The sequence below is a fragment of the Pan troglodytes genome, chromosome 2 (genome assembly GCF_028858775.2).
Source record: "Pan troglodytes isolate AG18354 chromosome 2, NHGRI_mPanTro3-v2.0_pri, whole genome shotgun sequence".
Taxonomy (NCBI): domain Eukaryota; kingdom Metazoa; phylum Chordata; class Mammalia; order Primates; family Hominidae; genus Pan; species Pan troglodytes.
Window position 1 is genome coordinate 195527959 of NC_086015.1, and position 23281 is coordinate 195551239.

Here is a 23281-nt window from a genome sequence, read left to right on the forward strand (position 1 = left end):
AGTTGTGGTCTCTAGTGAAAAGACTTTTATCTGTGAATCTTTCCGAGGTTTCCACTACTTTAAGGGCAAGTTGAAGTTACCAGAAACTTTTATTATGATCCCCAATGCCTAGCATGATATCTTGGTTTTAGAAGCTGTTATTCAATATCTGCTGAATAAATAAATGAATTAGGAGTAGTTTCTCCTTACACATGTTTATTCATAACTTTTCTCAGACATATTTTTATAATTAAGCATGTAAGAAAAAAATGGAAGATAATATGTATTACACATAGACTAAAGGAAAGCCAAAAATCCTACATGGTACAAAGTCTGAAATGGCAGAATCACGGGATGCATAGGCCTGGTAAGGGTAGGAGTATGTGTGTGTGTGTAGAGTGATGCAAGGTTGGAGGGAATTAAGAGGAAGGAAAGAGTTTGGGGAATCTGTTACAATTGAGATATTAAACATCTTGTCAGCAAGGCGTGGTGGCTCATGCCTGTAATCTCAGCACTTTGGGAGGCTAAGGCAGGAGAATCACTTGAGCCCAGGAGTTTGCGACTAGCCTGGGAAACACAGGGAGACTCCATCTCTGTAAAAATAAAAACAAAAACAATTTAGTCAGGTATGTGTGTGTGCCTGTGGTCCCAGCTACTTGGGAGGCTGAGGTCGGAGGATAGCCTGCACCCAGGAATTCAAGGCTGCAGTTAAGCCATGATTGCACCACTCCACTCCTGCCTGGGTAACGGGGCAGGGCATGCCTCTGTCTCAACAAAATAAAATAAAAAATAAACATCCTGTCCAATGATATTGCACCAAAAAATGTACTTTCTAAAAGTGCTATGTTTTACTCAGCTTAATTTCTACCTGTACACACCATATTATTCCAGTAAGAAAAAGGTAACAATCAATCCAAAACACATAGGAAAACAATGTGACAACCAAGAAAGTTTCAAAGAAAGAGAAGAAGAGGAAGAGAGGGAGAGAGGCAGATAGGGAGGAAGAAGGGAGGGGAGGAAGGAGAAAACAAAGCTCATTACAAATTGTCTTTGGAACATGTAAATCCAGTATCTTTCCAAGTAACTTCTAAGGACAGACTCGTTGCTTGTGACGAAGAAAGGTATAAAAGAGTACAGTTGTATTTAGAAATTCTAGGTCTATTTTGTCAAATGGCCAATAAAAAAGATTCATCCTGTGACCCATTAAAAACCCATGTGGAACATACTGAGAGAGAATGGAGATATTTGGGTTTATAATCTGTGCATTTTCAACGTTAGATTTCCTTGAAAATTCAATATCATTTCCCACATCTCAAAATGTTCTCAATCAAGATATTTTATTAGAGTGTGAATAAGATCATATCCTACAAAATCTTAAATAAAAAGTTAAGTTAGTACCAGGTTATTTTCTCCTACAATAAATCCTAGTCTCTCACAATAATATCTATAATTATAATATTCATAATATTTGCAGGCCACTCAATTGGTTTTTCCTCAGTTATGAAATTAATATTTACTTCTGTTATTTATAATTTACTTAAGTCAATTATTCACCCTCCCCATTCTCAATAGGAAAATGCTATTATTGAATATACAGCAAAGGAGTGAGCTCTTAAATCTTCCAATACAAAAGTGGTTATATAAATTACGGTACAATGGAATGTTCACCCAGGCAAATTAATTATTCATTCCCTTACCCTAATTCCACAGCATTCCATACATAGCACTTATCACAGTGCTTATTAATATTTATATGTTTGTCTGAGTTTCCCTGAAAACTAGGGATTCATAGAATATAACATGTTTTTGTTGTTGTTTTGCATCCAGATTGCATTTCAAAATAAAGCCTAAACAATTGTTGTTACTGAATTTAACCCTCTAAAACAGCATTTCTTACAGACTTTAAAGGAAAGATGTAACTTGCCGTATTCTTTTAGCTTTTAAGTCAAGGAAATAACTGGTCTTGGTGACTCCAAGTAATTTAATGAGGTTGCAATTTTTTGAATTTCTGCAATCAGACCTTGGCGATGACTTTGAGCAGTAGGATATAAATAACTCTCACATGCGTAGTGTTCCAATAATGGAACACTAGGCATAAATGAGTTAACCACTTTGAGTATTTCTTGGCTCTGAATGCTTCACTGGATTGTTATGAAGATCAATGAGATAATAAAAACAAGCCACTTTTTAAACCATAAAGGATACAAAGCATCACTATCAGTGTTGTCAGTGTTTTTGTTCTCGTTGTTTTCACATCTCCACATCTGGAGTTTTCATAGTAGGAGGAACATGGCTGGGTGATCATTATTCCATAGTTCAACTTAAATTTTTTAAAATGTTATGGGAGAAAAAAAAAAGCATGTATTTCATCTTCTATTATTGAAGTTCCCATAAGCAAAACAACTATGTAGTTAAAATAAAACACTGTTAAGAATGTAAACATCAACATACTTTAAGTTATATTGGTTCACTGCTTTAAGTATGATGTCCTATTTTATAAGCAATTGGCCAAATAGTCTAACTGACTGATTTATTTTCTCACTGAATTTATCGACTTACAGAGCTGACTAGTGGTTTGGGACTTCAGAGACTAAAATTTTTCTTCTAAGCATTGGCTGACAGCATACACTGTGTGTTTTCAGCATAACAAAAATGAGCAGCATTGTGATCTCTTTATTTGATAAGGTAGTAGAAATATTTGCCTTAGCTCTGGTAAAAGTCCTGTCATTGACTTTTAATCCTGATAATATCATATAACCTTTCCTATGATAGTTCAAAAATGTTCAAAAATTTGCATAATTAACAAGTCAATTAAACGTGATTATTTTTTCATTAAGATGAAAAATGAGGCATATCACTATTGATAATGAAAGCAAATGCCTGTCATTACTCATTCTCTGGAGCCATTTGTCTTACACAGACTTGTCTTGGAGCCCGTCTGGTCTGAAGAATTCAGTGAACAGCACAGGTGACGGTCCATAAGATCAATGGGCAGAAACATCTTCCAAGAAATCTTTGCATGTTTTGAAGCTTTTAGATTTGCATCCTCTATAAACCTTTCATCAAAAACTATGTTGCCAAAATCAATACTATGGCCTACTAGGTTTATTCATTAATTCATCACATATATTCCAGACATTGTGCCAGGCACTTGCAATACAGTGGTAGAAAGGACAGAGATGGTACCTGCCATCATAGTAGTTAAAGTGTAAAATAGATAAAAGTAACCACATGTGTACTATGTATCCATCTTTACAGACCAGGAAACTGAGACTCAAAGATACTGTTTTCCCAAGGTTATAAAGTCAGCTAGTGAAAAAGCTAAGCTGTGAACCTAGATTCTGGTGGCTACAAAGCTGTAAAATATTGTTGCTCTTAAGATATAACATAAAATTCTAATGATAACAATTCAAGTAGTTGTGAAGAAAGTAGGAAAAACAGACTATAATAAGAAAATGTGAAAACCTTACAAGGAATGTTTTAGCCAAGTAGAACCATCCTGCTCAAAAGGTACAAAATCTTTAGTTTTTCTTAGATAAAATTACACACAGGCAACACAAGCACACTTATTTGAGTTGATTTAGATATGCTCAAAGCTTTGCACGTTGTTATCATTAATACCTAAATAAGAAAATATGACTGCCTAATTCCAAAAATATTGAGTGGATCTATAGAAATAAACATAATGTGGAAAGATTTTTTTTTTTTTAGAAATTAAGGGATAAAAAAGGACTTGAAAAATAAAATGATGATTTTGTCCTTACTATTCTCTACTTCAAAATCTCTCATTCAACCCATGTCTACTATAAACTCCAGTTAGAAAATTTTTCTAAAGTATTGCATTTTACTCATTGCTCAATAACTTTCATTGGTTCCCCATTTCCTACAACATAAAGCTTACACTCCCTTAAGTGTCAGTTAAGACACTCTAAAATATGGCCCCATGATACTTCCAAATAATCTCTTTGCTTCATGCAAGCTAGTGGGTTAATTTTTCCCTAACATGGTGGGAGCTTTCTCCACTTCCTGATTTTGTGCCTCCTTACCTGAAATACAACTGTCCTAATCTTAATTTATTTATTTTGTTCCCATTCTTCAAGAATTGGGTTAAAACCAAACTTGTTGATCACTATGGCTTTTGAGGATCTGTTAGATCTCTGAAATCTGGTGATTCTTCTAATCACTTGGTAGTACCAGTGACACCTTTTGTTTTACATTAAAATGTAAAACCTTTTATGCTCTGGGAACAGCTAGAAGGCAGGAATTGTATCAGATTCATTTTTGTAACCCAGTAACTAGAACGCAGTTGGCCTTCAATATGTTGGTATTAATGAAAATAAAGCATGCATATGGCAGGCATATGTGAAAACTCAATCATTTTGTGGTAGCTGCCTGAGACAATGTCTTAAGGAGACATTTGAAGCCAGGCAACAATGAATGTTGTGAGAATTTAGTGATGTCTGCAGTGAACACAGGAAGGGGTACTTCAGCCATTGATTTGTCATTTCCCACTTGAGGGCCTCCTTTTATAATAAAATAGCATGAAACATTCCATAAAAACAGCGATGATTTGCACCGTACTTTAAAATCAATATCTTATTGTATAACTTTGACTCAAAGTTATAATAATACAAATTTGGAATGCAAACTTTAAAAACTGAAGAAAAAAACCAACTCTCCAGAGGTAATTTAGCTTAATGGTTCACAGACTTTGCTGCATATTAAAACCTTCTGAAAAGTTTGAAAATTCTGATGTCCAGACTACACTCATAATAATTAAATAAAATTGCCTGGAATTGAAGACAAGTACTTTTTAACTCCCCAGATTATTCCAGTATGCTTCATTGTTGAAAACAATTTAATATTCAATAGTCTGGGATAGTTCTAGCAAGCTCACATGCGATACTGATTCTTTCCAAATCTTACCAGTCAATGAACCAAACCTTGCTGCTCAAAGTGTGAACAGCATCACCATCATCTGGAGCTTGTTGGAAAGGCAGAATCTCAGGCTGTATCCAAGAATTATTGAATCAAAATTTGCATTTTAACACAATTACAATGCAGTTAAAGTTTTGAGAAGTGCTGTGTGCTTGGTTCTCAAAGTGTGGTCCTCCTGCAGACTTCCTGATTCAAAAACAAAGATTTTGGAGCCATTGTTGAGAACCTGGATCTATGAGGAGCGGCTGCTGTCTACCTTTACGTCTCAGTAGGGCTTTTCTGCCCAGATCATCAGTGTCAAAGACTGGAAAGAGACCATATGTAACTGTATATTCCAACCTCTTCAGAGGGAAACTCCAAGTGCACTAGATGTTAATCTTATCTAAATTAGACTTCGATCAATTCTTCCAAAGAAAAGAAGGTTGGTCTAAGGCCTAAAAGAGTGCTGAAACTACAGATGTGGTTCAAAAATGGCTTCTTACCCAATTTGTCAAAGCTCTGCTCAAGTCCTTCATTTTTTCTGAAATGGCTCTTGATCACTCTTCAGTCAGCATTGATTTCTCCTGTTGAGACTTTCCAAGGCACTTCCTTCCATAAGAGTACATTTTGATATTATTAACTTAAATCTCCTACATATTATTCCCATTTTGCGGATGAGGAACTCTGGTTTCAAAGTGTTAAACTAATTGCCCAAGTTTATCCAGCTGGCAAGTGGAGATACTCATATTAATATCCATGATTGTCTGTCCCTAAAATCAAATGGACTATTTATAACACTATCCTGCTTCCTCAAGTATGGGAAATGATCCCTGGTATATACTATAGAAACAATAAAAGTGATGTTTTCTGCTCATACCTAAGTAGGAAGGAGCAAGGAGTTCTCTTTAGGATATTTGTAAAAATTCAACTATAATACCGTGGACTGGGCTTAATAATGCTGTGCATACATAGTTTCACATAGGTATGTGTTTCAGATTCGGTCTCAATGTCAAGGGAAGCAGATGTACTAAGTGCAACCTCGCTAGATCCTGGCTGGATGCCTGTTCAGTACCACTCTATCTAGGCTGCTGAATAATACATGAAAATATATATCCACATAAAGACACACACATCCTACACACCTCAAACTTCTCAAATCAGATTTATGAAATAGGCAACCAGGTTATTTAAAATCTTTGAAATTATTGTATAATGGTTTATTATCTCTAAAAAATGTTTTAATATATATTTTAAATACGTCAAACACATTGAAGAAAAATCCTTGCAAGTTCACTGTTTAGCCTGTCTAAAGTAAACCGCCATAATATTTTAGAACTAAACCACGTTGCCTTCTTAATGCCTTTTGAAAGTGTTGTCAGAAGAATGCAGAGGTATGATTTAAGAGATTGTTTATTATACACTGGGAAATATTAACCAGGAAAGATAAATTCGAGATACAGTGTAAACTGGGTGAAGGCATTAACATTGGAACTAAACTTGCTGAATTCAAATCCTGGGTCTATTATTTAATATCTTTAAGGCCATGGACCAATTGTTTAACCTTCCTGTGCCTCAATTTACTCATCTTCAAAATAGAAATGAGTACAGTACCTTTTATAGGGTTATCACAAGACTTAACTGAGTACAATTGTGAAAATTTTCATAGCTGTACTGAACATTTAGAAGGTTTTCAGTAAACAGTTACTATTACCTGATATGCCCCCAAGTCATAGATTAAGAAATAATGCTTGACACGTAGGTGACCATTTTATTTTCCAAATCCTTCATTCCAAATATGTAGTTCTTCTTTATGCTTCATGGTAGTATGCCCTAGAAAATGCTAATCCATATGAGTATACATTTATAATTTATACGTTATTTAGCTGGTGGCTAAAAACAGTGCTTAATCAAACCAGAGACATATAAGAAACTCCACTGCAATTCATTAAGAATACGGACAAATCTATACAACCTTGCAATCAGTAACTTATGTTGAAGACGGAGCACAGGATATGGATATAGTAGAAATGAATTCTACTTACTGTACTTAGAGCAAATCAACTCTCACTTCAGAGCCTCAAAGTAAGGTAATGAATTTCAGGAATTTTAAAGTGATCTCTAATTCTCACTCATCAAAATTTTAATACCCTTTTCCACTACTTCAAGAAACCCTCTCTTTTTAGTTTCTTATTCTTAAAACACCTGAGTGTGTATTTTCTTTTTCCTGCAACATATGTTTAAATTTATACTGCTGCCCTTAGATGAATAATAAAAGCAATGACTCTCTCTCTTATGGGCAAATATACCATTTGCTTATTTTAAGAAAATGATGTCTCTATAATTGTCAACATGAATATATATATTCATGTAACACTTTGAGAATATATGTAACACTGCGAAAGTGCCTTCTTTTACTATTATTGCTATAGAATTCACTTTTCCAGACTAAGCATACTCAATTTTCTTCCTATTTTCAAAATGGAAATAATTTCCTTACTCATCCCTTGAATTCTCTTAAATCATCTGTCATTCTCAAAACAAAATGCAAGCATGGTCCCATTAGCATTAATTTTTCAAGCTGGGCATTGTCACGCAAAGTCATATTCATTTTTGATGGGGTTGTTCTGTGAATTCACTTTCATTCATTTATTCAACAAATACTGAATACCTAATACGTGCCAGGTATTCTTTTAGGTGCTGGAGACATAGCAGTACAAAATGCGGATAAAGCTCATTGCCCCCATGAAGCTTATATTCTAATTAAATCTTTTGGTTTCAATGGTATAATGATTATACTATTGCTACTATCAATGAACTTATCCATATCCATTATCAAGGCGTTACTCATTATTAAGAATTTATTACAGGCCAACACAGAGATAAAGCAGGTATTGTCAATGCCCTTAAGTAGTTCATAACCAAAAAGAAGTCAGCCAGTCATATACACAATAAATACATACAGATGAAACAGCATAAAATCATAAGAGATGTACAGTTTGTTCAGAGAAAAAGTAGAATATACAGTTAAATCAGAAACAGGCTTCAAAGACAAAAGGCCTTTAGAGGATGGCATAATTAGTGAAAGAAATAACATAAGCAAGTATAGGATAGAATAAAAAAAGTATGGTATATATAAGTAATATTTTAGTAGTAAGAAGACATAATAAAACAAGTAGGTATATTAGATAGTGGTAAGGGTTCTAAAGATGAAAACAAAATTCAAGTAGGCAAAGGAGACTGAAATATTGAGGATAGGGACTGAGATGTATATAGATTAACTAGAAAAGATCTTTTTGAGAAAAGGCTTCCCTTTTGAGTGGAGTATGAAGATTATGAGGGATTGAGCTATTTAGATATTTGGAAGGACGTTCCAGAAAGAGGGGGATAGCTGGTCCCAATGCCTTCAGGCAAGAACATGGTTGGTGTGTTTGAGGAACAGCAAGATGGCCAGTGGAAAGAAAGACGAGAGATAATATTTGAGGAGGGATGAAGGAGACAACGGGTTAGATTATATAAAACGTTATTGGTCATAGGAAAAAGGTCATTGGCTTTTACCCCGAATGATATGTGATGAAAGGGATTGAGCAAAGAAGTGAGTTTATTTCATTTTATCTTTTAACTGGGTCACTCTGGCTGCTATGTGGAAAATAGGCTGATGCGGGGAAGCTTTAAGTAAAGAGACCAGTTAGAGAGTTATTGCAAGAGTCCATACAAAGAGGATAGTAGCTTGGACTAGGGAGTGGCAATAGGGGTATTGAGAATTGCTGGAAATCTGTATATGTATACACTGAAAGTAGCAGTGAATTCACTACTGTGTTCCAATTCAATGCAAAAGCTATTGTACTATTTGCTCTTACAATTTTGCCTTCTTTTGTAATGTGTTTAAAATGAAAAGTTTCCCATTTTTCAAAGGTGAAAACAAAAATCATTGTCATCTTGTAGGCTTGCAAAATTTCAGATCTATCAGAGATACTGGATATTATCTTTTCTAAACGCTTCATTTTACAGAGTAGAAAACAAAGGATTCATTCCTCAGAGGAGAAATGAGGGGCGGGGTGAAGTAAACCAAGGAACAGAAAGTTTGTGGGACTTAAATAAGTTCACTCAGCTATTTAGAGAAAGAACCTGGACTGGAAACCAGGCTGTCTGACTCACAGCCCAAGCTACTTTGTCTTACAATCGGTGATATTTAAGGGGTTTGTACTGTTCCTTTAAAGTTCTGTTCTGTTATTTTGATTTAACAAACATTGAGTGAAAGCCACAGGTATCTCAAACTGAAAAGTCTTCAGGCCCTAGGCAGGTAAGAAGAAAATGTGGGGAAAAAAGTAGATGCATCTGTTGCTTACATACAATCATTCCCCCTTCCCAAGCATGCCAGCTAAATGAAACACATTTGTAGCTCTTTGGATTTTGGAAAATCTCCATTGCTTGGCTAAGCAGAAGGGCAAATAAGGAAGTCATACTCTAATAGGGAAAACACAAAAGCAGATAAGGAATTGTAGTATATAATGTGACTTGCGCAGCTGTAAACAAATGCATAACCCTCAAATACAGCAGAGTGAAGTGAGTGAGCGTGGGGTTCTGTATGGGGGTGACAGTTGAGACAAGATGGCTAAAGAAGACCTCACATGGACAAAAGAAACAAGAGTTGAGGAGAGTTTTGAAGGGTGAGAGTGGCTTGCCTCCTGGATAAGATTGGCAAAGACATCGCAAGCAAAATAAATTTGCATATGTAAAAGCTCCAAGACATACAAATCTGTGATACAGGCTTACCTATATCACTACATATTTTTCATTTTTTTTCTTTTTTTTTGTAATCCTCCAAACTTATATTTGATCATATATCTGTCCAGAATTGAGCCTTGACTCTCTTCAAGTAATTAATCAAAATGTAACAGATTTCACACATGTTTAAGATGATAGAAAGTTTGAATTTCAGTGTCTACAGACCTCTGCTTTCCCTATTATATTAGGAGTCAGATCCCCATAGAAATAGGTTTCACAGTCCCAGAACAGAGATTGCCTTCATTAGCAAATGTGAGCACTTCAAATCCAGGGGGCAGAGGAAAGATGCCAGTTGTACTTGCTGCAGTGCATCAGAATAATCTGGATGGCTTGTCAAAACACAGATTGCTGGGCCCCAGCCTCACAGTCTCTGATTCAGCATGTCTGAAGTGATGCTGGAAAATGTGTATTTCTAACAAGTTCTCAGATACATAGATGCTGCTGGTCTAGGGACTAGACATTTTATGAATCACTGACTTATTCTTCAATACCCACCAGTGTAAACACCTTCAAATTCTTCCATATAATAATAGCTGCCACTGCTAACAATTCTATTTTTGTTAAAATGGTCACTGTGTATGAGCTCCTTGAAAACAAGGGGTCTCTCATCCCTGTTGATGAAAATAATGACAGCAGATGACATTTATTAAGAATTACTGTGTTCTAGGTACTTTTAAGGAATCAAACCATTTAATCTACACAACAGCCCTATGATCTAAATATTATTATTATTGTCATTTAACAAATGAGGAAATTTAACAGAGAGGGGTTAAATAACTAATTCAAGGGCAAAGAATCTCAAGTCAGATTACTTGGACCCAAATTCTGGTTGTAGCATTTATGTGTTTAACTCTCTACATCTTTAAACACACTTTGAGACTATCACACAGGGATTTGCAAACTGATGATTTCCTGCCTGCTGGTAACATATCTTTCAGAACAAAGGGTATTTAGGGAAATGGAGGCCGTCAATCAGTTTTTCTGAGCATACCTTTACTTCTATATCAGAAGTAAATAAAAGACTATCAAAATCTTAGTGATTCTTGGCTCCTCTAATGTTGTACTATCTGAATTTGTATAAATCAGAGAATGTTTATGTGACTTGCCCATGGCCAAAGCACTAGTCATCACACAGAGCCAAAAACAGATCAAAGACAACCTCAGTCCTCAGCTCTTTCTAGGAATACACTTGGTTAAGGAGCTCCAATAAGATTTTTAACTACTATGTATTCTGCCTAGAAATATGCCCATAAAAAGTCATAGAGTAAATAAGAAAGAATATCATTTCAAATGACTCATGTTTTGCTTTACTGACCAGAAAGATACATGGGAGCAGAAGTCTTTTTTTTTTTTTTTTTGAGATGGAGTCTCGCTCTGTCACCCAGGCTGGAGTGCAGTGGCACGATCCCAGCTCACTGCAACCTCTGCCTCCTGGATTCAAGCCATTCTCCTGCCTCAGCCTCCTGAGTAGCCGGGACTACAGGCGCCCGCCACCACACCCGCCTAATTTTTTATATTTTTAGTAGAGACGGGGTTTCACCGTGTTAGCCAGGATGGTCTCGATCACCTGACCTTGTGATCCGCCAGCCTCGGCCTCCCAGAGTGCTGGGATTACAGGCATGAGCCACTGTGCCCGGCTGGGAGCAGAAGTCTTATGATCAAAAATATATATAAGATCAAGAAGAAAGTGAGGAGCCAAGGCTGAAGAATCTGGAGGAGTTATCCCCTTATGATTTTATGTAAGGGGGTAAGCCATTCAAGAAAATAACTAGTGTTTGCTAAAATTTTCCACAAATATTATTTGGAGGCACTATCTTTAAAATTAAAACACAGTCAATGAAAACAAATTTCTAACAAATTTAGAACATCTGTTTAATTTTTTGTAGTACCTGCATGCCCTTGTGATAAGAAATAGATTTCCTTCATAATTTTCCTCAGCTAACCATTTGGATCATACTTCTGTTCATAGTTTAGCAATAAAAGCTTCTGCTGACTTTGGCTGTGTCTATATATTCTTGTGACTGGTGGTATCAAAACATCATATGTTTGGTATTGTATAGAAAACATAACGAATGACTAAACTTTTACATTTCCAATTGGTTTTCTGAAAATCAGACACAGAACATTTTGAAATGTTTGTTGATGCTAAACTCACAGTGAATTTAGTACGTTCATAAAATGTAATGAAAGTGTATTTGTATTCATAACTGATAAGAACATAAAGTATTAGAAGTCTAGACTGAGAGAATCTTAAGAAATAAATTCCAGATTAACTAAATATCAAATATAAGAAAAGAAAGAATACGTTACAAAAAACAAAACATAGGAGACTTTTTAAATAATTTTGGATAAATAAAGGCTTTTTAAATTGGAAAGAAAAGCTGACGGCAGAAAACCACATTTAAAATAAAACAAAAAAGAATAAAGCATGGCAAAAAAAAAATATCGGAGGCAACAGAATTAGAAAAAAAAAGGTAAATCACAACAAAGAACTGATATTTTAAATACAGATTTCCTAAAAATAAGAAAAGACATTTCATAGAATCAGATATAGACAGACAGTTCAGAGAAAAGGAAGTAAAGATCACCCTTAAACAAGTGTTCAACCTAACTCATAATTTTAAAAAAAATTAAAATTTACATTTTAAGGTAACAAAGAACCAAGTTTTTTGTTTGCTTGTTTGTTTGTTTTTAGTTTTCGAGACAGAGTCTCGCTGTGTCACCCAGGCTGGAATACAGTGGCACAATCTCTGCTCACTGCAACCTCCACCTCCCTGGTTCAAGCAATTCACGTGCCTCAGGCTTCCGAGTAGCTGGAATTACAGGCATGCACCACCGTGCCTGGCTAATTTTTCTTGTATTTTTAGTAGAGACGGGTTTTCACCATGCTGGCCATGGCTGGTCTAGAGCTCCCAATGTCAGGTGATCCACCCACCTCTGCCTCCCAAAGTGCTGGGATTACAGGCGTCAGCCACTGCAACCAACTAGAACCAAAAGTTTGATAACACATTTTGTTGACTAGATGATAAGGAAACACAATTTTAGAGTAAATTTGCACAATGGAGAGCAATTGGTGATATCTTTCAGAATGAAGAAAGCACATACCCTTGACCCAGCAATTCTACTTCTAGGTAACCATCCTATAAATACATTTGCATATATGAAAAATGACTTATATAGGAGGATATTCTTTATAGGATTGTTTGTATTAGCAAAATACCTAATAGGAAATTAAGTATTTAAATTATCCATTTAAATATGTATTAATATGAAAAAATCTTGCAGATATACATTTTAAGTTAAAAGAAGGTGCTGATAGATCAATATAGTAGATAGATAAAGACAGATGGATGGATGGATAGATATTGTACATGTTAATAAGTGCATAGACTATATCAGGAAAATATCAAGAATGTGCCCAGGTGGCAATGGAGGGGTGTGAATGAAAATTGCTTTTGACTGTGTCAATGACTTCCAATGAATATCATAAACACACCCAAGGTTGAACAAAGTTTGTTTTAATAACACTCGGCAAGGAGGAAAAATACACACCAGAGCAGAACTGGGGTTTCTTGGTAAGAGGATGTAAGAAAAGATTTACAGGATTTGGGTGTGTGTCAAGTGGTTTTAAGGAGGGCTCAAAGAAATGTGAATCTGCCCCAGATTGGATGCTCTAAGGATGTGGGTGTAATTCTATGGCTACTATCTTAGTAATTCTTTTCTAGAAGGCAAGAAGAACAGAGCAAGGTTAAAGCTGTGTTTGGTAAAGAAGCAGCAGCCACCCACATAATCTAGGACAGAGACATATTTGTTCATTTTGTAATTTAGGAAACATTTTTGTTTTCGTCGTGTTCAGACGTGATTACGGGGTCTTGCTTTTATCTTGACCCATCATGTCTCAGTGGCTTTGTCTAATTGCAAATGTGAAATTGTCTATATTCAACAGAAGGAGACCAAGTCTTCTTGGGAGTGTCAAGCCACCTGCTGGCTGTCAGGGACTGTTTTGCTATTTCTCAACTATACGCCCTTTTGTGCCTTTATAATCTGGTGCCACATACTTATCTTACCTATTCAAAATAATTTTTAAAAGAATATCAGGACTAAATGAGACCTTAAAAGTCACTGAGTTCTGAAACCGTGCCCCTCCCACCACCACTCTGCTTCCTCCTCCCACACCAAGGGGGTTTTCTTGTAAACCTCTCCCTTTGCCTCAAGTGCCAGGACAGCATCTGCTTCAGTATCTCCAGTCTTTCCACTGTACTAACTTGTCAGGCAGCCCATTCCATATCAAATGCTCTTAATATTTTATTGTTCAGAGGTAAAGAGAACAATACCTTTGGTTATAATATCTTCATTGTTTTCTCCCTAGCATTTTTGACCTCTTCAAATGTGTCTTGTGCTACGGTAACTCAGGAAACAAAATAATTAGCTTTTTAATTTTATGTAAAATATTCCTATTAATACCCTCCAAACTGCCATTGTCTTTTTTGTTCCAGTGTTCCAACACAGTTTTGTGCTTTTTATCATTACATTTGCAGAGATTCTTATCTGTTCCTGCCGACAAATCCATTTGTGTTTTGTACTCAATTACATATAATTAGTCTTTTCTTCATGAACAAAAGAACAGGTGTCTTTATCAATTCTGTGCAATATATTATGGTAAGGTTGGTTAGACCTAATGATGTCTAGTGAACCAAACAACACATTTCTGACAGATGCTCATAGTAACAAGATTCTTTTTTCAAACAATCAACTGCTTCTACTCCTACACACACAAAGTAGAGAAAGAAAGACATTTTAACAACTTAGAGGTTTATAATTTTTCTATGAAAGAAATGAGTAGAATTTAAATCCTTCTTCGATATTTTGACTTCTAATCCCCACTCTGACAAAGTATATGTAAAATTATTTGTTTTTATTTGATATTCTTCATTAAAATATGTGGGGAAAGTGTCAGAAGAAAGCACATTAGTTGAAAAACTGGTAACATTTTAATAAAAGCTATAGCGCTCTGTAAATAATATTCACTAGTGTCAATTTTCTGATGTTGATCAGTATGTTGTTACGTAACATGGTACCATTAGTAGAAGCTGGGTAAAAAGTATAAAGGAATTCACTTTTATTACTTTGTAATTTTTCTGAAGTCTTAAATGATTTTTTAAGTTAAAAAATATGTGGGGCCGGGCGCGGTGGCTCACGCCTGTAATCCCAGCACTTTGGGAGGCCGAGGCGGGTGGATCACCGGGTCAGGAGATCGAGACCATCCTGGCCAACGTGGTGAAACCCCATCTCTACTAAAAATACAAAAAATAACTGGGTGTGGTGGCACGTGCCTGTAACCCCAGCAACTTGGGAGGCTAAGCCGGAGAATCACTTGAACCAGGGAGTCAGAGTTTGTACTGAGCCGAGATCACACCACTATACTCCAGCCTAGTGACAGAGTGAGACTCCATCTCATATAGAAAAAAAAAAATGTGGGTAACAGTATTTTAGCCAATGACCTACAGCCACTGAACTCCAGCCTGGGCAACAGAGCGAGATTCCGTCTCAAAAAAAAAAAAAAAAAAACAACTTTTCTACATATTGACAGAGACGTTCATGCACCTAGTCATTCATTCATTCACTTTGTATTGAGTGCTTACTATGTATTACAGACCATTCATTCTAGGTTCTAATGATGCATGAGGCATCAATCAAAATCTTTTCACTCATGGAACATACATTCTTCTGGGAAAGAAGATCAAAAATAAATAAACAGCAACAATACATATTTCAGAAAGTGGGATATGAAAATAGAGTTCCAAGGTGAGAAGTGTAATTTTTAAAGGACTGTTAAGGAAGGCATCTTCAACACCTATAAGACAGATCTTAGCAGCACTATTTGTAATGACCTTAACATAGAAACAATGATTATACACAAAAAGGAAAATGAATAAATATGTTTGTATACATTCATACAGTGGGATATTTTACAAAAACGAAAGAAATAAAGCAAATAAATATATTACCATATACAAACCTCACAACCATAATATTGGGGATTAAAGTACATAAAATATATTTATGATAATGTTCTAACTTATAAAATATTTTAAAATATGCAAAACAATATTATGAATTAAAATTTTTTCTTAAATTAGATATATATGAGACATACAAAATTCCAGGGAGTTATTATATCTGGTAATGATGAAAAGTAAGATTCCATGAGGGAAAACACAACAAGAAGGTTAAACTATATTGATATTTTTAATTAATTTTAAAGCTAGTGGTAGGTATCCAGATAAACTTGTATTAATCTATATATTTTGTACACCTAAATGATTTTAAACACAATTTATTAAATTTATCTTAATAAAATATTAAGATAGTTTATCTTAATAAAATATTAGTTTAAATTTGGGAGTTCAGAGAATTTTTAAAAGTACTTATTTGACACAATGTGTGCCCTATGGTGTGTGTGTGTGTATGTGGGTTTGTGTGTGGTATGCAGAATGACATTATGCTAAGATATATATATGCATGGAGGAAGGTACAAATGTACACGTGGGTGTAGATTTACACTAGCAGTTCACCCAGCGTCAGCAGAGCAAGCATTGTCAATTATTTTCCTAGAAAGAGTGAAGGAAGGATTTGTCCTAGCTTGACCCCACACTTGCACTTCTACCCTTCTGTCTCTGCCCCATGATAAATGTCATGCATTTGCAAGACAGTTGGCTGGGTAAAGGTAGCATTTTGTAGATTGAATATGGCTAATCGTCTTACTTAGGGATTGATTCTATCTTCATCAATTTATAATTTTTCAATTTTTTTTAAAGTTAGATGGACGAGGCTGACAGGGATGTTGATATATCATCACCATCTCCAGCCATTAGATTTTATAGAAATAAAACCTGAGAACTAGTAATATCTTGGAGTTAGTGCAGATAAGTGACACAAATAAGTGGTTCCCTGGTTCTTGCATCTATATTTGTAGCCTCACTAAATCGACATTCAGTTACAGACGCAATAAATAAAAGTACATGGAGAGAAAAGTATCCTGATTCTTCTACACTGAGTTGAAAGCTTTAATCATTTAAAGAATGCTTTCACAAAAACACAAGCCAACAATGCAAACCAAAATCAGCCAATCAACAACTTAGCAAAAAATCTGAGAGCAAGAAAACTGAAATGAAATTCTTTATAATAAGATCTTTTATTTATTGTAAATTATATTTTAAATGTGTAATATTAACTGAACAAAGAATAACTTAGAAAGGGTGGACAAGGGCATTTTCATTCATTAGGGATTTTAAATTTTTCCTCAAATATTTCTTAATAATTCAAAAGACGTTTCACTACAAAATATCTAGCTTCCTAAATTACTTTATGCAGTTTGGTAGATTATCAGCCTGATCACAAAATTACATCCATCAGAATCACAACTTGTTGGGACAGATATCAGTGAGCATTTATTGTGTGCTCAACACTAAAGATCTAGACAAACATTAGGAAACAATATGGCACCATACATAATTTTAGAATGACATGAATTTGCCCTCAGGTATCTGTATATGATTATGCAAAATTTGAAAGATATGAGAGCTATCAATCTTGCCTCTGGAGCTTGTATTTGACATTTTTCTAGACTGCAAATTCATTTTGTCATACCTTGATGATTGCATTTAATTTTTGAACTTGTCAACTCTAAAGTTAGATCACTTAAAAACTATATCCAGAGAAATTATTATTAATCTTTGAATGCTCAGCATTTTTATTTCCTCCCCAAAATTTTTAAATTCCATTCCAGGTCTATCAGTCTTCATTATCTTCTTACTATTATATATATTTATTACATGTACCATATGTAATTATAATATTTACATATATTTTCCTTTTAAAATCAGCAATTTTGCCTTTAACATAAAATAACATATATATATATATATATATACACACATATATGCATGTACTCAGTGTTTACCTTAAGAGGTAATTTTTGTCTGTCAGAAATTGTGTTCTAAGAAACATAGAACTTGTTCATTATTGAACTATAACTTGTTCATCACTTGGTTCCGGGATTTAAATACCATCTTGTGTTGGAAGATGTGCTTGTATTGTTCCTAGGAGTGTGTATCATCATGCTGCCTAAAAACGCTGTGATGGGAGTATATTCTTGCCCATTGACCACATGGAATACCTTCAAGCCTCTTACCTTCTCTTAAGTGCATAACCTCTCTCCTATACTGTCTTTGCTGTAGGAAATCACAGCAAGAAGGATAAAGGAAAAGACACTAGCTTACTAATAGTTAAATCGTTTGAAAGGCATAGTTTGGTAAGGCAGCTTAGCAATGCTTTAAGTATAAGATACACTGGGCCCTACATTTGATTTGTAATCAGATTGTAAGAAGCTAATGTTTCTTACTGTAGTCGCTGTTTTCGTCCTTGGTCCCATCAATGGTACCATCTGGGTGCATCTGCAGGAAGTATCCCTGCTGGCTGAATAACCTTGTCACAATCCCTTTGAGCTGGGGTTCTGCAAAACAAAATAATTATTCAAATTTTTATTTGGCTTATACAAATGCACACTTACAGATTGTTAAAAACATCCTGTAGGTAAATATGTAAATGCCAATAGCTTAAATATTGAATTATGTATTTGGGAGTTGGGTGTTTCAGTAACATATCTATGCTTTTTTTTTTCCATTTAGAGGTAGAGCTTTAACACTTTTAGCAGTAAACTAAATGCAAATAAATAAAAGCTAATTATGATTAGGAAAATACAGAGACATGCTAAAAAGTGAATTATTTTCCTCCTTTGTGCATCTGGTGTCTGACTACAAGATTTCACCAACTTTATAGTCCCATTCCAGAATTATTGTTTAGGCCAAAATGCCTCTGTAATTTCTAAGTTTCTAGTAGCCATAACCAGGTCCATAAGACTTCTATCTCTGCAGGATGTCAGCTCTCCATCAGAAGTTCCTGGGTTTTGAATTTGTGATCAAGTTCAGCCAGAAAGAATAGTTTGGAGAAGAACCACAGACAACAGCAGAAACTTCCACGGCCATGAGATGTCACTGGCAAATATGTGGAAACGCAAATTTCACCTTCACTAAATACTTCATCAGAGAGGAGCCTCAGTGTTCCAAAGTTCATTTCTCCAGTATAAAAAAAAAAAAAAAATCAAGTCATACATATTTATCTAAGTATTTCAAACCAGAATTGCTCATCTTTTAAAAACCCTCTAAACACAAATACTTTCAAACTAACCTTTGTATAACACATTTGAATTTTTGTGCATCAGCTAATATAAATATTTAAAGCCTTCTCATTGCAGTGCTGGCTGCCAGCAACAATCTATTTTCCACCGCATCACCATTTTTGTCTCTATTGTTGAGCAAAAATGAAGTATTCTAGTGCCCTTATAGCTCTAATTATTTCATTAAAATGAGGAGAAAAAGAAATATGCTGCTTCTGGTGATAAAAATGGAGGCAAAGATGGAAATCATATGATTGCTGAAGTAACAACATGGTATCCTCAGAAGGACAATCGCTGAATTTAAGCTAGTCAGCTTCATCCTTCATCCATTTATTCAACTAATGTTTACCAAGAATGTCTTTTTTCTGCCAAGCAATATGGCAGGCACTGTGTGTTACACTGAATGCATTATTGATATTTAGGTCTAAAAGAATTCTAGTTAAGCATTTAATGTGATTAATTCTTTGAGAATTGGCCTACACCCTATAACAAGTGTCTGCGGTTGGGACTTTTGCACATGTGACTTGATCGCATTCGCATTATTTGGGAATATGGGGCAATGCCTCTATCAACACATCTTTTTCAAAGCAGTCCTACGAAGCAAAAGAGATGTCAAGAAAATTGGGAATGAGGAAGCAGACTAATGAGCAAAGAACTGAACTGGAAATTAGGTATTCTAATTAATAGATATGTATTACCTTTATGAGTTAAATAAATTCAGTTTTTTAAAATTTGTGAACCTCAATGTCCTCATCAATAAAAGTCTGGAAGTTAAACTGAATGGTTGTTTGTTCCTTCATAGGAGTCTCTATTCACTTTGAGCACATTAGAATCCTCTGCCTTGAATGGTGTCAGAAATAGAAGAATGGATTTGTCTTCAATGCATTTCCTCCATAGGCTCATCTAATCCCACAACTATGGACAAGTCAGGGACACACATGGCTAGCTAACATCACTGCAAACAACTCTCTCTCTTTTTTTTAATTATACTTTTAGTTCTAGGGTACATGTGCACAACGTGCAAGTTTGTTACATATGTATACATGTGCCATGCTGGTTGGCTGCACCCATTAACTCGTCATTTACATTAGGTATTTCTCCTAATGCTATCCCTCCCCCATCCCTCCACCCCACGACAGTCCCAGGTGTGTGATGTTCTCCACCCTGTGTCCAAATGTTCTCATTGTTCAATTCCCACCTATGAGTGAGAACACGCGGTGTTTGGTTTTCTGTCCTTGCTGCAAACAACTCTCTGTGTGCCTCTGCCTTTGGCTACCTGGCTGACAGGCAGCTTCTGATGTGGTAGACTCACCTATAGATTTGAACCTCAAATGCTGTGTGGCCCCGATCAACTCATCTAACATCTGAGTTTCAAGTTTTTGCATCTACATAGTAAGATTTTTTAAAAGTCCTACTCTATAATCCTTGCAAATTTCAAATGAATAATGACCGAGTACAAACTAGAAAACCCATAAAATATACATCCTAATTAAAGTCTAATGTTTCAACTATGAAAATCAAGGACACGGTATAAGGGAGGTAAAAGAAGCATTCTGAGAAAAGAGTATGTCTCCAGCTTCTGCTTTAGTAAACATTAACTGAGCTTGTAAAGTCACTAAAGTAAACAGTGGGCTAAAAGTACAGGATATAAAACAATAGAAGGGACGAAGAGGGCAACTGTCTTACAATTCAAACTGTATTTCTAATAAGCTTGATAAAGTCACTTTAAGAATTCACCACATGTTCTCACTCATAGGTGGGAATTGAACAATGAGAACACTTGGACACAGGAAGGGGAACATCACACACCGGGGCCTGTTGTGGGGGAGGGGGAGGGGGGAGGGATAGCATTAGGAGATATATCTAATGTAAACGACGAGTTAATGGGTGCAGCACACCAACATGGCACATGTATACATATGTAACAAACCTGCACATTGTGCACATGTACCCTAAAACTTAAAGTATAATTAAAAAAAAAAAGAAGTCATGTTTTTATGGTAATGAGATGCATGCCAGTTTAGTCGTTAAAGCCTGTAAATGATTGTTTGTTTTCTTGGTGCTCCTCTTTCTGTACCTGTAATTAAACACTTCTTTTACCCTGGTGTAGCCATCCCCTGTTGGAGCCCTGGGAATTCGGGTTGGTAACTCCTGCTCAGGATAATGAGCATCAGACTCTGAGCACCCATCTCTGAGAGCAGTGCCAGAACAGGCCCAGAGTCTGCGTTTTAATCATGTTGTGATATGTGAAAATGAACATCCTGCATTACAGAAGTTTCAAAGGAGACTTGATCATCTATTGAAAAAAATACCCTGAACATATACAATATAGATGGGGCACAGAAAGCTGTGCAGCCTGAGTGGCATCTTGTATGTCTATTACCATCGATCAAGTCCTACCAACCTTTCCAGGTTCAGCTCAACATCACCTTCTCCATGAAGACTCAGGTATCATAAGTGACAATCTCCTTTACAATGGGGAAAACCAGAACATGTTTTGCTTTATTTTAAAGAAAGGAGGTATAAAATGAGACCACTTTTCAGCATATCCCACATCCTGGGTACATTCAACTAACACACATTTATTTATCAGACTATGCTTGGGGACCCAAGATATGAAGAAAACGAAAACCTTTGCTGTCCTCAGGGAGCACCCAGTCCAATGCATGAAACATATTTGTGTATAATACCAGTGTGGGAGAGCTAATAAATAAGGAAGTGAATCACAGCGATGTGATGTCACCAAGGAGCAAGGGACCAGTTCTGCCTGAAGGTTGGGATAAGGCACTTCATCTGTCACTTAAAGAATGAGTAGGATTGCCATAGGCAAGGAAACCAGAGAAAGGGCATTCCACTCTGGGAATGATGCAGCCTGGTATAGACAGAATAGAGAAAAGGGTTCTCAAATGCAGACATACAAGTAAGTACCTGTTCTCAACAAATGTTCTAGCACAACAGTGACACTAAGACAAATAGGGTCAATGGAATAGGTTTTCTATGAAGCTAATATTTGCCAGTTTATATGACTCCTTGATTTTAAAATTATGCTCTTCCATTACTATTTTTCTTTTTTTTAATGAAATGATGACTATATTATTAGATGGTAGGGGAGGAAGGGTTGGTTTGCTCCCTTTTGTGCTCTAAAGTGGTGTGGCAAATACTGCAAGCATTTCACTGAAATCCATTTCCTCTTTTTTCTGGGCACCCAGCTAGACCATATGTCCTAGCCTCCCTTGCAGTTAGGTTTGGCAGATGAATGAGTGTCATATGGAATGGAAGTGGAAGTGATGTGTGCCATTTTCAGGCCAAGGTTTTTAAAAGCAAACATTCTCCTCCACACTCTCTTTTCCTTAACACCGGCCAGATTAAGATAACATAGCCCTAGGGGCTATAGAAGCAACAGAATGGAAGAATGTTGGGTCCCCGAATAACAGGTAAAGGAAAGATGACTGCCATTGAAATACCTACCTTGGACCGTGAACTGAATAAGAAATAAACTTCCATTGGCTGTGCGTAATGGGCTTTGGACTTCCTTCCAAAACATACAGTATGCAAAGGGAAGGAGAGAGTAATATTATGGTGGAGAAACCTAACAAACAAAGCACTACCTCAGTCAGGCGATCAAGGTTAATATCATCAAGTATAAAACATGCTGATAGTATGTTCTCTTGAGATTGTGTGATGAGAATAGCACTTTACCTCTGTGATCTTCCTCCAAAAAACCCACAACCCCAGTCTAATCATGAGAAAAAAAAATTAGACAAATGCCCATTAAATAATGTTCTACAAAATACTTGACCAGTACTCCTCAAAATTGATTGTTCATCACACAAAGAAGGGATAAATGCTTGAGGTGAGAGATAACCTATTTGCCTTGATGTGATTACTATGCATCATATGCCTGTTTCAAAATATCACGTGTACCCTACAAATATGTACAGCCACCATGTACCCATACACGTTAAAAGTAAAAAATTAAAAAGAAAAAACTATCAATGTCATTGAAGAAAACGAGTGTCTAGGAAAAAGTCATAGATAAAAGGAGTCTAAAAAGACATAACAACTAAATGTAATGGGGTATTCTGAATGAGATCCAAGAGCTGAAAAAGAACATTATGTAAAAATGAAGGAAATCTGAATAAAGTATGGATTTTAGTTAAACATACTGTAATGATATAGATTCTTCATTGTGACAAATATTGTACATTAATGTAAGCTGTTACTATGGGAAATTGGATATAGGGTATATGAGAACTCTGTACTATCTTCACATCTCTATAAATTAAAAAAAATTCTAAGATAATAATTTTATTAAAAATACTAAGTACAGCTAAAAAAGCAAGTAATAAATGTTTTCCTCAA

General features: G+C 35.6%; 1 protein-coding gene across 3 annotated transcripts in view; it reads right to left on the reverse strand.

The window, feature by feature from the left end:
- The window catches only part of FGF12 (fibroblast growth factor 12), a 585069-nt gene that overhangs the window by 195772 nt on the left and 366016 nt on the right, over positions 1–23281 (reverse strand). For all 3 annotated transcript variants that reach the window (XM_009447026.5, XM_009447025.4, XM_526425.8), the window contains one exon: positions 18086–18196. In XM_009447026.5, the coding sequence (XP_009445301.1) occupies positions 18086–18196 (111 nt within the window). The remainder of the gene's footprint in view (positions 1–18085; positions 18197–23281) is intronic.